The sequence below is a fragment of the Chaetodon trifascialis genome, chromosome 5 (genome assembly GCF_039877785.1).
Source record: "Chaetodon trifascialis isolate fChaTrf1 chromosome 5, fChaTrf1.hap1, whole genome shotgun sequence".
NCBI lineage: Eukaryota > Metazoa > Chordata > Actinopteri > Chaetodontiformes > Chaetodontidae > Chaetodon > Chaetodon trifascialis.
The window spans coordinates 14,702,889-14,720,517 of NC_092060.1; the positions used below are offsets into that span (position 1 = coordinate 14,702,889).

General features: G+C 43.1%; 1 protein-coding gene across 2 annotated transcripts in view; it reads left to right on the plus strand.

The window, feature by feature from the left end:
* gabrb2a (gamma-aminobutyric acid type A receptor subunit beta2a) overlaps window positions 1-15,673 on the plus strand; it is a 30,682-nt gene extending 15,009 nt beyond the window's left edge. Inside the window, exons 5-10 of one of the 2 annotated variants that reach the window (XM_070962867.1) lie at window positions 5,745-5,827; window positions 9,018-9,155; window positions 9,360-9,512; window positions 11,595-11,839; window positions 12,308-12,448; window positions 13,610-15,673. In XM_070962867.1, coding sequence (XP_070818968.1) covers window positions 5,745-5,827; window positions 9,018-9,155; window positions 9,360-9,512; window positions 11,595-11,839; window positions 12,308-12,448; window positions 13,610-13,966 — 1,117 coding nt within the window. In that variant the 3' untranslated portion in view covers window positions 13,967-15,673. The remainder of the gene's footprint in view (window positions 1-5,744; window positions 5,828-9,017; window positions 9,156-9,359; window positions 9,513-11,594; window positions 11,840-12,307; window positions 12,449-13,609) is intronic. The other variant, XM_070962869.1, reaches the window with a different exon arrangement.
* Window positions 15,674-17,629: the final 1,956 nt, after the last annotated feature.

The window sequence follows — 17,629 nt, forward strand, 5'->3', positions numbered from 1 at the left end:
CAAACTGTTCCACAAAGGGCCGCTGTGGCTGCAGGTCTTCTTTCCAACCAAGCAGCAGCACACCATACTTGACTCATTCAATCAACTGATCTCACTCTTCAGACAGCTGATTGGTCAAACTGTGAGCTCTTGATTGGTTGGAAAGAAAACCTGCAGCCACAGCGGCCCTTTGTGGAACAGTTTGCCCACCCCTGATTTAGATGCTTTAGTTAAGTAAGAGTAGGAACACCACAACATAAAAATACTGTTACAATTAAAAGTCTTGTGCAGTCAGCAAAAAATAGTATAAAACATCCTCTGTGGCTCTTAATCGAGCTTTTTCAAGTCTGAGAACATGACCTTGATGATGTCACAGTGATGTCATCAGGGTTCAGAGGCTACACATTTATGGCAGAAAGCCTGGGTTACAAACTTGGGGCAACAAGTTTGAAAACATGCAGGTGTATTTCATCCAGCAGGGAGGGTCTAATGAAAAGATGCATGATGGGAAATGTAGGAACCTTTTTTTCCCTGGAGACCAAAAGTCTGCTGCTTTAGTTTTGACCATTCTTTTTAAAAACGTGTCTAAAGCTTTAGGGAGGTGTGATATTAAATCACAGGAGGACACAGAAGAGAGAAGAGATTCACTATGTTGCATATTTAGCTACGAGCGAGAATTTCATACACAACAAATACAAACAATTATTCTGATTGCAGTGTACGAACCCTCCTTTATTCCTCTTCCAGCTCCACACAATTTAAACACCCTGTGCACTTCAAAACACAATCAAACTATCGATTAACAACATACAAATAATTGCTTTATATATTTGCGGAATTACACAATAAAACAAGTGTAAAATCAATTCTCCTGCATCATTTCATGGCTTGTTTGCCTTCTTTTAAACCTCAAACACTAGTAAACATGTCCCACTCTAAGATTTGATGTTGTCTCTCTAAATCCTTGCATAATAAGCCGTAAAAGTAAACATATTATTGGCCTCAAAGGTGAATATGGATTTGTGCTGAGCTAACTGAAATTAGCTAACACTGTACCTGGGGAACACCAATAGATTAGTGTTGTTTAGTTTGCAGGAGGCATTAGATGTGTGTGTGTGTAGGATCTGTGTCTGTGGGTGGGTGTGGGCGAGTGTTATTTTTGGGGTGCATGTGGAGGAGGAATGGTGAGGTGTTGTTTGCTCCTTATTCCCTGGATGTAGAGTGCACCCCAAGCCTGCCAAATCCTGATCTTCAGTTACCAGGAGGAGCAGAAAATTGCAACGGTGCTCCCAACTGTCACTTTGGTGCTCAGGCTGACTCTCGGGGAGAGGTAGTCTGATCTAATTACCCAGCCCCTGAAAAGGCTCAGCCAATAACACAGATACCGCCCGGGCTGCGAGAACAGACACACACGACAGGGGAAAAAAATAACACAAACTCCACTTAGCCTTTCATTTTATGCGGGAAAGGAGGAACGAGCGAAGACATTCAGTGCATGACTCCTGATGCATGTCGCTCAAAATTCACAGAGAGGGATCGAGAAAAGAGGGAGAGCCAGAGAGAAAGGAAGAGACATGAAGGTCAGACTTCATTCAAAATGGAGAAATTGTTAGGATTCTCCCTCCTCCTCCTCCCTCCACTCTCTCTCTCCCCCTCCCCTCTCTCTCTCTCTCTCTCTCTCTCTCTCTCTCTCTCTCCCTCTCTCCCTCTCTCCCCCTCCCCTCTCTCTCTCTGTGAATATTGTAACTCCTTTTGTGAGAGGACATATCCTTGTGCTATGGAGACTGACGTCCTCTTTTGTCAGGGCGAGGAGTGTTCCACTCTGCAGCTCAATAGATGACATCGCATGGCCAGGAGGAGAAAGCTGCTGAGTGGAGGAAGAGGGGGATTTAAATAAGCCTTTTTTTTCTGTCAATACGATCAATACAGGCTTAGCATCGCCTTCAAAGTTATCCATCTCTCTGTGAAAGTACTGATGTGGCAGGACTGGCTTGTATGTTGCATGTGTTCAGACGAGCCTGTGGTTTGAAATTGGGAAACCTCTCCTTTGATTTGGCATGCTTTGGCACACACGCTGGACGCTTTTTGTTGCCACTGCAGACATTTTATTTTCAAATTTGGCAACAGTGCCCCAGCAGGGAGAGACAATCCTGCGTGCCATGTTTCCACAGCTCAACACGGGCTCTCTATCCAAAATGGAGGAAGCTTCTCCATCTTAATTTAACTTCTAACTCCATTACAATGTCCATGTAATAATAATAAGGCCAGTTTAATTAAAGGATGCACTGGTTTGTAACCTGCTTGCAAAAATCTCTGTCTGCATTTGCTTCTGTGCCGTGACGCTCCCTCGAAATGAGATTCTGTCTGGGAATTCGTGGTGGTTGTGTTATGTCCGTAAACAAGGTCATTTGGAATAAAGGTGCACAGGCTGCCTAAGGGGGGGTCCGCACACACACACAAACACAAACACACACACATACACAGCCAGGGCTGAACTGTGAGGGAACATGCACAGCAGGAAAAAAAACAGCCTTTTTTTAGAGCTCTATGTCCTATTAGCTCCGACGCAGAGCAAATGTAGCGTGTTCGAATCTGCGTGATCTGTTAGAGCGTGGCCTCTCCTCCGGCAGGTTGGGATGAGAGAGAGAGAGAGAGGGACCGGCCCTGATGTTGATGAAGAGCAAACAAGCCTGCTCTTCATGATCACTGCCGCTGCCGCTGCTGCTGCTGCTGCTGCTGCTGCTGCTGCTGCTGCAGAGGTCCACGGCAGACTCTCGCTGCAGCGGAGATGACGAGGAGGAGGAGGAGGAGGAGGAGGAGGAGGAGGCAAATGCGAAGACAGGGAGGGAATCCTGCAGAGAAATCCTCATCCGTCTCTCCTCCTCCCTCGTTATTAGCTGTTTATTAATTGTTAGCGGGGGTATTGGCCATGCTGGCTCGGCCAGGGGATGCAGAAGCTGCCCTTGATCAGCGATGCAGAGTCTCTGACAAAAAAGCTTCCAGACTTCTGCTGATGATGTAGGTGGGCTATAAATAGGCTGTTATTTTTACCCCTGCCATTTTGGCCTCATTTTCACTTCTCCCCTGTGCTTCCTCTGCCACGGTGATGATTTAGTGGTGGTGACGCTGGTGACAGTGAGTGATGAGTGACTGGCTGGTGAGCGCAACATCCCAGTAAGTTGTGGTTGTAAAAAGGGTAAACTGGGACAGAAATAAGACTCCTGTGTTAATCCCCCAGTGCACCATGGCCCTGCTAACTGGCTCTTATATAAGAGCCCAGAGAGCAAGAAAAGGGAGGCAGCGAGAAACGGAGAGAGAGAGAGAGCCTGAGTGTGTGAGAGAGAAAGACTGTGTGTCTCTACATCTCAAAAAATGAAATCCTGAATTTGCCAGGCCGGGCCCAGGGGAGCTGCGAGTCTTGTGCAGAAGGATTTCAAATAAACTTTTGCTCTTAATTATTAAAGACAAAGCACTCTTCAAGATAAGTTTGTAGTTACGATGGAGTTAAGAGAGGTAAGATATTGTGATTTAGTTTTTAGTGCTACAATTATTCTTATTTGTTAAGCAGGGGAGAGTTCAAAATACATAAAATTTCAAATAAAAAAAAATTAAAATAAAAAGTTTTTCAGTGTTTATACATGGCAAAAAAAAATCTCCATCTCACAAAGTACAGTTATGACAATATTCACTATCAGACTGTATGGATTTGTCTACCATCAGAGATTGTCAGAGATTTCTTGATTTCTTTAGGTTTTTTGTGTCACAGCAGTGAAATAGGTCATTTTGTGTGTGTGAGCACTGATTTATGGCAGCATTAGATGTTATATGTGATATTTGAAAAAACAATTTCATGAAGTATTTCATTTGCTGGATTAAGCAACAACACACACTCCCACCTGGTTGTTTTATTAAAAAGTGATCAATTGGTATTGATTAGTATTTTATTCTATTACATGGTCATTTTTGTCTTTTCCATGTATCCCTAAAAGTCTCACAACCTTAAAGTGCCGGTCCAGTGAGATTATTCTAAATTATTCCCATTACAAACTAACTTTGCCGTTTCCCATATTAAAGGAAAAATCTCTAGTCGATTTGTATCAGATACATATAAGATTACATTGTTTGTGTAATAAGTGTGATCTATTCACCATCAGTGACTTCTACTAGTTTTCATTGTCATCCATGAATTAATTGATCATTAAGACATTAAACTGATGAACTGATAGTAACCAGCTCTGACAAGGGAAACCCAAGGTCACGACATATACTTTGAACTCTACTGGGAATTCTGCCACAGGCTGCTGTTATTGTTAATGGTTGCATGATGCTATCTTGTTTCATATCAATCAGTGTGTGTGTGTGTATGTGTGTGACAGTGTGTGAGGGTTTGTCTTACAACTCTAGGACACTAGCTTTAGTCCCTGTAGTTAAATTGTGTGTCCAGTCTCTCTCAGACAGCCTCGGGGGTTTGGCAGGGCCGAGTGCCAGCCTGTCTCAGCTTTGGCCAACTTGTCGTGTGTGTAACAGGAAGTGCGTCGCTCTGAGTGAACCTGTCAGACGCGGCTGGCTCGCACTCGCGGCTCTTTATTACAGGATTGTGTGACCAAAGGTTGAACCCTGTTCCTGTTTTATCTAGTTATGGACTTAAAATAAAACCAGTGTTGTGTCCCAGTTCCATACTACATACAGTGGTAATTGAATGCAGTCGGTACTACTCCTCAGTGTACAGTCCTTAACAAGGAATAGATGTACTGTACATTTTGCACCAACAGGAAGTGATGCAATACGTGATGGAGGACAATAACATTTTAAGAAAAAGAGTTTTTCAAAACATTGCTCTTTTTGCTTTAATACAATGAAACTGATAAAACTTTAGTTTCGCTACAAAGCAGGAAGATCTTATGGAGCTTTCTCACCTATCAGCTGTTTATATTTTTCTTACTCTCGTTAGCTTGTCCATATTGTTTTTGCGTAAAGTATTTTTTTTTAGTATGCTTTGTCACTTTTCCAGTGTGAATGTGTTGCATGCCTAAAACCTGCTTATAATTAGTTTGTATTCTGGGCGTGGGACGTAGCTCAGGGGTGAAAGAGCTATAAAAGGTTGCAAACTTGACGACTAATACTAATGTCAGGTCACAGTTCAGGAATTCCTTTAACCTTTATTGATACAGTAGACAATGCAAGCAAAAGCAAAAAGCTAACATTAAGGCAAACATTATAACTTAAAATAAAAGATAAGAATAAAATGGTGGAAGGGTAACGACAAGGCATCAAAACACCGATGAATACAGAAGGAGCTGGGTCCTAGTGGGGAGCACACAAAACAGGAGTTAGAAGATACGAGGTTGGACATGTTGAAGTTTGTTGCAGGGATCAGCAGTGGCTGCCTTTTGAGACCCTCAAAACAGAAAATGAATAAATAAAAAGGGAAGACAGAGCAGTAACTGGCCCATCGTTTTATTTACTTATATCATTTGTTTCAACTCGTCAAAATTACAGCAACTTTCTGCAAGGATGCCGTTTTCAGATTTGATTTTGAGTTAATTACCTATTTGATGACATTTTTCCTTCGATCCTGTTGTTTCTGGAGGAATGACTCCACATCAGGTGCTTGTTACTGTAGTTCTGAGGATTTGTCATCACCCCGCTTTGACATGCACGTCGTACTCTGCAGTGAAGGTCAAATGAAATGAACCGAGCCGCTCGTGGCAGCCTCGGCCGGCTCTTTGATGAATCTTGTATTTTCCATCCCTCTCTGTGTGCAGGATCACCACAACTGCAGCCTGCATGATGGACCTGCGCCGCTACCCTCTAGATGAGCAAAACTGCACCCTGGAGATCGAAAGCTGTAAGTACCGTTGTCCCTGACAACCAACTCTCACACCCACACGCAGACGTAGACTTAAACAGATCCCACGTACACATGCAGCTCTGAAATCTGGTTTGAAAACAGTCTGCTGGCCCAGCGGCGGCAAGGTAGAAGGAAGGTTGATAAGACTGCATGTAAAATGCTGAGAAAGGCTGATGAGATATCAAGAGATACGCATCAAGAAGAGGAACATCACTAATGGCTCGCTGACTGATAACATCCAGCCTAATTAATTCAACTCCAACTGCAGTGACTTCCCAAGGCGTGGACGAGCCTGATTAGGTCCAGTGATTCAGGGATGTGCTGATAGTGGATGTTATGTGCAGATTCCTCCCGAAACTGCCTCCATATTTGTACAGTACAAAGGGCTCATTTCACATGGAGTTTGTAATTGTACGTGATCCGGCATTCTTGAGCTGGGGGGGGGGGAGCGTGGAGGAACATGAGAGGGAAAGACGAGGTCCTCAGCGTGTTTTATCTGGGTCCCCGGAGAGAGGGATTATGGGGCTGGGATGTGGTGTAGGGCTCAGTCTTTCCGGGTTTGATCACACCATTGCCAGCAGCGTTAAGCGGCACAAAAACAGTGCGGGTCAGAACCGCCTCTCGCTGCTGCTCTCCCATTATGCTCGCCATCTCTCTCCTCATCACTCCCTCTTTCCGTTTCTCATCTCCTTTCTTTGCACAGTCTCATCCTCTTCTTTTTTTCTCTCCCAGCCTTTTTATCTCTCCCTCCATCACTCATACTCTCTTTTTTCTCCTCCTCCTCTCTCAGGCAGCCCAACACAAAATGCACATGCGCACACACACACATGCACGCACATACACGGCTCCAGTTTTGATCACCAGGCAGTATCTGCTCTCATATGGATTAACTGGCAATGGTTTTAACGTTGGAATCGCTTCATGCCAGAGCATGCTATTTTATTCAGACTAATGAGCCCAGAGAACTCTCACTTCCCTTGATAAACTTGATGCATTTTTAACAGACACAAGTCTTAAAATCCCAGATCCCCTGATACATCAGCAGCTCACTCCTGCAGCTCAGGCCACTGGTCTTTCACACTGGGCTGCACTGAGAAATAATTGATTTGTACCCCTCCAACACCAAAGATTTATTGTATTGTATATGTACACATGCAAACACACACCCACATATGCATGCATATCTTCAAGCTCACATTGCATAGTTTCTCTCTTCACATCAGTCTTATGGGACCCACATGACAGGCCAGGATGAGAGCAGTGATGTAATAACATCGACATCTTTCTAAACTCGTACAGAGACAATGGTCCAGAACTAATGGAGCTACAACCCGACTGACCAGTTATGTGCAGGCCATAAAATGCTCCCTCACGATGCTCCTCATGCCAAAACCTCCCTTTCGCAGACTCCTCGACACCCCCCTGATCCCAGCCCGTCATGGCTGATCGGAACTGAACTGAGCTGCACATCAAAACAGCAGCATGGTGGACTTAGCCCTAATTGGGGTGATGCGGGGCTGCACGAGGCTGGGATGATGATAATGCAGACGTGGAGGCAGAGCTTACTGTATCTGCTGGTGTGCAATTTCAGCATCAGCAACATTATGCTCCACAACTGCACCAGGGCTGTGATGTATTCAGTTTCTGTGTTATTTTACTGTAGCAGAGTACGGCCAAAGACAGTCTGCACATGTTTGATTGGAATGAAATCCATGAAAAAAACAAAACCAACAAGTATGCTAAGTATTATGCTAACAAGTGTTGCCTGTATAGCCAATGTCTAGTTTATTAAAATTACATATTTGTTGCCACAAATTGGCCTGGAGCTGAGTGACACGGTAAGTAAGTCAGACAGTTGAGGGACAGAACAACACATTGTTGCTTTTGTTCTTTTCATGGGATTTCTTGCATATATATCAGTGTCAACCTTATTTATCAATGATGCAAGATTTAGATTCTCAGACCAACGTCAGAGTCTTGATAGGTCTTTCTCACAACAGGCACTTTACATGTCACAGGAGGATAAACACAAGTGCGAACAGTATAATTAATGATGGCTGTTCAGTCTTTGGTGTCCTGGTAATTTGCTGTGCTTTTGCTACAATGGTAAGTCCAAATGTTTGCTGTGAAAAAGGCCTATGGGTGAAGTTAGCTGTCTCTCACGAGCACCGTGACTAACCTTACCCTAAGTGTCAGAAATATATGTTAATTTTTAAAAATCAAAGCCTTACAGTTTAATTATTCATCACATCTGAATAGGTCACTGCCTCTATTTTGAGTGTGAGACAGACAAAGTAGAGCTCAGAGCCAGGAGATGGCTGCTCCTGGTTTCATGGGAGTCTGCAACACCGAGTGTGACTGCAGCGGTTTCTATCCATGTGCAACAAACACATCAAGCTCCAAATCTTTTTTTTGTTTGTTTTGGCTTGGTTTTTTTTGTGAACATTACTTGTTTGAATTGCTGAGGTGGCTGTGGGGAACAGAGACGCTCCAACATACAAGAGTTCAGAATTTGCTGAAAAACATCATATTCATGAGGCCTTTTTTAATAAATATATAGATATCAACATAGAAAACACGCAATAAGCCATCATGAAAATCATTTTTTTGCATTAGAAGATTGCCGTCTGGCAAGCTTCCAGCCAGCACTTTAACAATTACCTACTTTTCTTTGCAGTCACGGATTCAGAATTTATCTGAGACACAAAATTAAGTCATCTAAATGTTTACTGTGATGGATGTGGTCCAGTCTTGATGGTGTCAAGTCACTGTCAGTTTTCACATTGAAATAAACAGAAACCAATGACTTTCTGGAAGATGGAAAATCAATCTTAAAATGTGTGTGTAAGCGACTCTTAACCCCTTTGGCTTGCAGCACTTAAAAATAAAGCAAAGTTGACTTGTGATAGCTCCAACATTTACACATTCCTTCTTCAATTCAACCACTTTGGGAAAAATTTGAGATTCTTCTCTTCTCAGATTGTTTAGTCTGAAAAGTTTTTCTTTAATCATCTTGTCACCCCTCAGATGTACTTTCTGACCCCTTACAGGGGTCTGGACCCCTCAGGTTGGAAACTACTGCTCTAGACATTTCACATCGCGGCGCTAGATTATGATGTATTATAAACCAGTAATGGACAATCGTAATGTGTCTCTAAGTATCCAGGCTTTGGTTTCACCTCTGCAGATGGCTACACCACAGACGATATTGAGTTTTACTGGCGAGGAGGAGACGGCGCAGTGTCCGGGGTCGACAGAATAGAGCTGCCACAGTTCTCTATTGTTGACTATAAGCTCATCTCCAAGAACGTGGTCTTCTCTACAGGTACACACCACAACAGGCTTCTTTGACCCAAAAACAGCATATTATTATTACTGTGAATGAAAAACATTCCAACACTGAAATCCTGACGCTCAAAAAAGTATTGGTATTGGAGACGAACATGGCAGGCTCTATATAGCTTTTAGTGGGCGTCAGGGAGGAAAATCTATTTCTATCCCTCTTCCTCTCTCCCTGTGCCTCCTTCAGGTTCCTACCCCCGCCTGTCCCTCAGCTTCAAACTGAAGAGGAACATTGGTTACTTCATCCTCCAGACATACATGCCTTCCATCCTGATTACCATCCTCTCCTGGGTCTCCTTCTGGATCAACTACGACGCCTCAGCTGCCAGAGTGGCCCTTGGTAGGATCGCCTCACCACCGCTGAACAGTGACCCTGGGAAATAACCCAAAGCTAAATGATAACAGACCAGAAAAAGGGCCATTTAACATTTGATTTACATCTATACATTACTGTGTGTGTCATGAGCCTGATCTCTGTGTTGACTATTTTCCCAGCGTTTACTTTTCTTCTCATTAGCTTTAAGCATGTGAGTGATAGCAGTGTGTGATAGGCTGCCTGGCTAAATGTCTGTTGTTCAGAGATGACTATATGCATGAGTCATGCAGAGCGAGAAGCGCTGCAGCTCGACCTTGAAGCGTGCTGTCTTTCTCTCTGCCAGTCTGTCTGTCGGAGCCTCTCATTGGTCACAGATCCCAGCTTATCAGAGCCAGATCACAGCTAAATTACAGCCAAAAAAAAGGTGGCAATATTTCGCTTAAATGCACCTTAAATGTTACAGTCAGTGTTTCTGCATTAATGTGAAACTACCGCTGTCGCTGAAACGAAATCTCCCTTGAGTGTTAAACTTGGGTATGACAGGTCAGAGCAGCAGAGGAAATGGCTCTGAGCTTTATGTGTGTCGTTCGTGTCACACACCATTTGTTTTCTGGAGTGGGACACATGCATGTTTGGAGCCCCAGACGGTGCGTTCAGAGAGTAACGTGATTTAAAGACTGGCCCCCTCCCAGCGTCCTGAGAACGTGCAGCGAGCGAGCGCAGCCAATGAGAGATGAGGCTCCATGCTACAGTGACACTGCTGGCTTCTGGGTTATTTATAATACGTGTGAATCTGACCAAATGCAGATTGTGCATGCAGATGACTAATGTATCAAACACAATGCGCGTATGTCAAAAAAGCAGGTGAATCGTTCTGTGACTAATCTCAGATGTTTACAGTGGTAATGCTGTGCTTTTTATACCACCTATAGTTTGTTTTGGGCCCGTTTGTATATATGATTGGATACCCAGTAAACCTTACCCACATGAAACACACAGTTTCAGTCTCAGGAGGCTTCGATGGGTCTTTTTACCCATATGGGTTCACGTTCTTTCAGGCCTTTCTGTTTGCTATAAATACTATATAATGTACATGATGAAATGAATGCTTACGTTCGCCAGCACACACTCAAATCTCTGAAGATGAACACCTGATCTCAGTTTTTTTGATGTAGGCCAAATGCCAGTGAAACGAAACACTGTTGTTCCCTTTTTCACTATTCTTTGTGACAAATACCCAGTAGTTGACTGAATGGTGAGCAGTAAAAGTTTCCTGTAACTTGTTAGCAGAAAGTAGTCTACATGGGATTCACTCAGCTCTTTTTGTTCCATCGCGAATTGCGAATGTGGACACTCAACTAAAATGGCACACAGCAAATACAGTATACTGCACAGTATTGTAAATAAGGAGCGAGTTTAGATACAGAGTAAGAGTCTACATCCATGCTATCTGATCTGTCAGGCTTTACTGAGGCACAGCAGCGCTTTGAGCTAAATGCTAATGGCAGCATGCTAACATGCTGATTTTAGCAGGTATAATGTTCACTATGTTCACCTTCTTACTTTAATATGTTAGTATGCTCACATTTGCTAATTATCACTAAACCCACAGCAGAGCTAAGACTAACGGGACTATCCTTAGTTTTGCAGGTATTTGTTCATAAAATATTGACCGAAATTAATATTTTATCCTGATGACAAAAAGTTATGGAATCACCAAAATTAATGTCATTCATCCTGAAGGGGACATGAATGTTTGTACTAAATTTCATGTTAATCCATTCAACGCTCAATACCACAAACGTCATCCTGCGGGGCGCTAGAAAAACGTCAGGGGATCACCAAAGTCAGCAGGATTCATCGTCTGGGGATCATGAATGTCTGTACTGAAATTCATTTGAATTCATTCTATAGGTGTGGAGATATTTCAGTCTGGATTAAACTGATATTACCATCCCTAGAGCCATGCCACAAGCATGGCGAAACATCTTAACATAACCTTTGGTCAAACTGACAACCTTATTGTTTTTACTGTACAAATGATGGCAAAAATGTCTTACAGCGTCTAAAGACTTTCTCTCTAAACGTGTGACCTGTGGTATCCAGGGATCACTACGGTGCTGACCATGACCACTATCAACACCCACTTGCGAGAAACGCTCCCAAAGATCCCCTACGTGAAGGCTATTGACATGTACCTGATGGGGTGCTTCGTCTTCGTCTTTCTGGCCCTGCTGGAGTATGCCTTCGTCAACTACATCTTCTTCGGCCAGGGCCCCCAGCGGCAGAAGAAGGCGGCTGAGAAAGCAGCCACGGCCAATAACGAGAAGCTGAGACCCGACCCCAACAAGGTACATGTGCAGGCAAACTTCCTGTAGAAGTATCTGTGCTGTCAGTTAATGTGTGTGTTTGTTTCTGTGGGAGTAAATGACTTCTTCTCCTCTCAAGGTCAATGTGATGCTGTGATCAATGCTTGATGTCCTTTACCAGCACTCTTTACTCCTGCTCTAGCTCTCCGTTTCTCACTGGTTTAGCCTTGTGTATCAAGTTTACTGCTCAGACTAGGATCTGAAAGAGTGAATGCAGAAGCAATGATTGGCTTACACTTTATCTCCATATTTCTGTGTCTCTCAAAGGGCAAGGCGCCTTGGAAAGATCACTGGCTGTGGTGCCAAAGCCTTCCCTTTAAATTTCATTCAGCTGCTAACGTTAGCAGGAACAACAGCAACAGAAAAACATAAAATAAAACACCCTTTCCTTCTGAGTGTGGCAAGCTACGATTTCCCCTAAGTAACAGTGCTGATTTTGTATGCTTGCAGTGGCTGGTGGGAAATGTAGTTCAGAGAGATGATGCTCTGTATGCCAGAATGAAACAGAGGGAAATTGACGCATATGACTCGATGTGGGATCCCATCTTTGTGGACGATGCCGCATTAGGACTAGGCGAGCAAAGAAATAAGGTACTGGAGGTTTTGAAAGTCAAAACTAACAATGTCATCAATCTGAATCAACCCAGATCAGAGGAAAATGCTGTAGTTTTTGTGCATTTCTTTGATTTCTATAGATTTTTAAGGCAACTTTGATCATCACTCCCACCATTGTGTTTTTTCCCTCTCTTGGTTTGCTCTTCATGCATTTTCCTGACAAACATGGCTTAGCAGTTTGATTTCTGCAGGCATGAATTTAACCTTAACTTGGGCTGTACATCAAAATTGAAGGGAAATGACAAATATGGCAAGAGAGAAGAAACATCAGTAGCTTCTCTTAAGATGATATCATCTAGATACAAATACTTGACAATCTCAAAGGCAATTGATAACGCTCTTAAAACAAAGTGAAGCAATTGAAAAAAAACAAAAAAAACAAAGGATCGTCAGACAAGAGAAAGAGATCATATGCAGTTTGGTGAAATAGTGCCAACTAAGTGGCTTCGCTTCAAAGTGAGTTACACAAAAACAGCAAAATACAACAAGCTCCATTTACAGCAGGACAGGATTGGATTATAGGGACGTTTTTCCTCAGAAGTCAGGCTATGGATGAAGAAATGTTGATCCGAATTCACTTCCCACAACGTCTTTCCTGACCTGCCCTGAACCTTTTTAGCCTACCTCTCCTCCATCTTTGCAAAGTCCTTAATATTTCTCTCAACCTTCTCCTGTCACATTTTTTTCCTTTTGCTTTCTCTTTTTTTATTCAGTTTGTCTTGTGAATCGACAGAATTTTAACCACACTCTGGTTGAAATTCTGAGATGACAATGAAGATTTCTCCATGAGAATTAGTTTGTGGAGTGCGTTGTGCTCTTCCAGGAATGTTACCTCATAGTCTTGTGGTTGTATTATCACTCAGATATTGATTGACAGATGATCAATAATTTACTTAGTGCTTTTAAAGTGTTTAGACTATTTCTTCACTGTAAGTAACACAATTTTTGACTCATTTGCATTACCCATTCTAGCACCTCATCAGTATTTTTTATGCAGAGAATTACTTAATGATCATTATAGCTGCACCTGTTTTGAATGCTAATCTTACTAGACTTAGTTAGAAGTTAAAAGCACTTACAGATTTCCCTTTGGCAGTAACTTCTCATGGCTCCACCTGTTTTTACACCCTCACACAGATGACTCCCGACGACAACATCCTGTTCAGCACCCTGGAGATGAAGAATGAGATGGGTGGGGCTGGGGATCTGTCCCGGGGCCTGGGAGCGCCCGGAGACCCCCGTAACACCATGCTGGCCTATGATAGCTCAACACTGCAGTACCGCAGGGCAGCCATGGCCCGCCAGAACTATGGCCATAGCGCCTTGGAGCGCCACGCCCAGAAGAAGTCGCGCCTACGGAGACGGGCCTCCCAGCTCAAGGTGAATATCCCAGACCTGTCCGACGTGAACTCTATCGATAAGTGGTCCAGGATGATCTTCCCCACTGTCTTCTCCTTCTTCAACGTCGTCTACTGGCTCTACTACGTCCATTAAACCCGGCGGCGCCCGGCGGCCTGCTTGTGGCGGGCATGCAAAGAAGAGGGGGGGGAAGGGATGGGGGATTTAGGGAAGGTGAGAGAAATCAAGAGAGAGAGAGTGAGAGGGAGAGAGAGAGAGAGAGAGAGAGAGAGAATGAGAGATGAACAGTGCACCAACTTTTTTAGCTGGTTCATTTTAGAAAAAGTGAGGAGAATGCAACGACTTTTGGATGGACTGCAGCAGCACCCAACACTTCAGTCAGCAGTGACTCTTTTAGGATTTGGGAAACACCTTAAAACGACTGACAAACACTCGAAAAAGAAGAGCGAGTTTTAAAAAGACAGAAATGGTGCCTGTTCCAGAATTTCAATATATCACTAATATTTGTCATTCGTAGCTTACTCTCTGTGGATCAAATATTTATGCTTGTGTTTGCATATACTTTAAGGATTTGTTTTGTTTAGTATCTATTTACTTCGTAGCCGAGCTGTCTGCATCCAGGAAAGCTTTATAAATGATTTTAAAGGAGTCATCCTTGATAGTCTATTTTCCTATAATTACTGTATATCAAAAACATCCTTTAAAAGCATGCTTATGTTTGATTTCATTTGCATCTCAGTCATGATGATGATGGAGCGCAAAATATTTTGGTTTTACTATTTGAGGTAAGTCTGTCAGTTACCGTTTTGCAGCTTTGGCTTAGCATGACCCACCTGGGTGGATGGTTTGAGGATCGCTGGATGGCAACAGGTGGACAGCAGGGGGCGCTCTTTTCTCTGGAGATCCCTGTGAGGTTTCAATGGTGCCAATGCTGAACAGAGAAAGCTTCTTCAGTTGTTGAAGGTTTCATATTTTCCGGTGAAAGAGCGGGACTGTTGGACACTGACGCTTTGGCTAAGTTTATTTTTTGCTTTTGCTGTGCTGACAGAATCAAGTCCATTTCATCACGTGATATTTTTTTAAAGAGAACATTTGACTCCTCCGTACTTTCTGCCATCGTGTGAGGAGCTTCAGAGGCGGAGAATGGCTTTAACACAACTTAAGCTGGTGTAAGAACTTTGCTGATAGATGAGCTGAGTTTCATTGCAACCAGAGTTGCTGCATAAATATGGCAATCCACAATCATCATTATCAGTAGAATTGAATGATAGAAGTATGATGCGTTTCATTGTGATTAGGTTTCTGTTTTGAAAAACTGTAGATAAACATAAATCATGTTTAAAGAAAAAGAGATGATTCATTTTTATAAATCAATACTCACATTATTGTGTAAATATTATGGATTTATTCTATTTAAATGGGTCTCTGTTGTTGTTTTTGCAGTTGAATTACAGATCAAATGTTCCATTCAGTCAAAAGAAGAAAAGAAAAAGAGCAATTTAACTGAGGAAAAAGAAAAACACAATTCACAACTTTGCTGACTCTGTACTTTTTGGACTTTTCTCTCTTTTCTTTCTTTTTAATGGACTCTAAAAGCATCTACTTGCTGAAACTAAAGCACTTCCAGACACCAGTGACTTTTGGGTCAATGTTTTGTTCTCCAGAAATGACTAAACAAGGACCCCACTATCCAGGCATTGAAGTCAGGCATATTTTGTACAAAGTTTCTGTAAATTCCAATTGTAATATTTCATAATGACTGTAAATATCTTGTGTAATGATTGTCAGCAATTATGAAGATGTATCTAAATTCAATTAAAACTCTATCACTTCAATAACAGAGTACACGGGTGGCGCTTTTATGTGTCCTGCATGAATGTGAGGCTGTTTATGATTACTGACTGTCGGGCTGATTGAGTGTCTGAATGAGTGACTGAGGAACTAAACCTGACACAGGGAGTGAGTGGGCAGGCGAGAGAGGCAAATGTAGGGGTGAATAGAGAGATGTGAGGGCTGCAGCTGGGGACGATTGCCTGCATAATGGATGGAGAGGCAGAGGAGTCGGAGCAAGAGGCCACAGTGGTGGTCTGGGCTGAGATGGGCACGGCTGGGGTCTGAGCAGGGCCGAGCGCCAGCCCCGGCCTCAGGGGACATTAACGCAGAGAGCCATAGATAAGGAGGCACTCTGTGGACTCAAATGTGGCCTGCTGGCTGCAGGGGCCAGTGCGCCTGCTACAAAAAAAAAAAAAAAAAAGACAGGAAGAGAAAGAAAATGACAAGAAAGGCAGAGATCCATCCATCCATCCATGTTCGACCTCTCCCTGCACCCCCCCCTCACTCAGCAAACCAACTGCACTCTACACTGCATTGCACTGCACTTTCCTCCTGACCTGACCACTGTTACAGGCCTTAAATGGATGCTATTGAATATTTGATGGTGCAAAACACTGAATATTTAATATTTAAAAAGGGATTTTGTTCTAGCAGGGACTAATGTGCAGCTAATGTTTGATTTTGAACTTAGAGGACCAGAAGAACACAATGAGATACTAATGGTTGGAGGATGTTTTGACTGAGGAAATTTCCAATGAACATTAGGAAAAAGAAATAAGGATATACGCAGGAAATGAGGATTTTAAGTGTGAGAAACATACTTAAATATACAGTAGTGGACATTTGGAAGTGGACGTCAAGCTCAGGAAAAATGGAGGACAAATTAACATGTAACTCAGAGAGACTACTTATGTTTGCAGATTTTATAGCTGTTTGGTTTTGAGAAACAGAAGAAACCCAACCCCGCTCTGAATAGGACTACATGTGGCCTTCGTGTGTGTGTGTGTACTTCTGGGAGTACAAACTCTAAGTGCAAAACTACCTAAAAAGGCAAAGTGGTGTAAAAAGTGATGTAACGCGACATGTAACCTTGTTCCAGGTTCCTCCATGCATTGGTTAAAATCAGCTGTATGTTATTGTTCCCTCTCAGTATAACAGATGTATTATCTCACTACAGTAGACAGATGGTTTGTGCTAAATTTGCCCTCTCTCTCCCTCTTTCCCTCTTTTCAAAAAGGGCATTAGTGTTGACATGTAAGAGAGGGGCGAAAAGGCAGATGCTTTCTACTTTGTAGTGTTTCCATGTCACTGGAGTAATTAGGTATGCACAGACCTCTGCTCTGTGGAATCATGTCTGGGTGTGTGTGTGTGTGTGTGTGTGTGTGTGTGTGTGTGTGTGTGTGCGTGTGTGTGTGTGTGTGTGTGTGTGTGTGTGTGTGTGTGTGTGTGTCTGTGTGTGTGTGTGTGTGTGTTACGTGTCCAAGAGTGTGTTTTGTTTCTATGTGTGTGTGTGGACTCACAGCTGCGCCACTGTGCAATCGTTGTGCCAGCCAAACCAAAGCCAGCCAGAGCTGACTGGGATGGGTGAGAGGGTGAGTCTGGCACACTCGCGTCACGCCACTTCCCTGCTGTACTTGTCTTGGGATGGAAAAAAACATGCTGAGCTACCCGGGAGAGATGAACCTGCCTGTGTCAGCTGTTCAAGGCAAAAACAGGGAATCATTTAAATACTCTGATTGGTGATAAATCAATGTCAAAGACAATGAAAGCCCATCTATCTCCATTTGTGGGCAGTTCCCCTATAATTCCAGTATATGCCGTGTGGCAAATACTAACCAGGTGCCTATAGTTTCATTACTACAGCTATAACTGTGTCACAATAAATTAGTGATCTGGTGCAAATCTAAACAGGTTCTGCAGCCTTCTCTGGAGAGGACAACATATGTCAACATGAGGAAGTGGAAG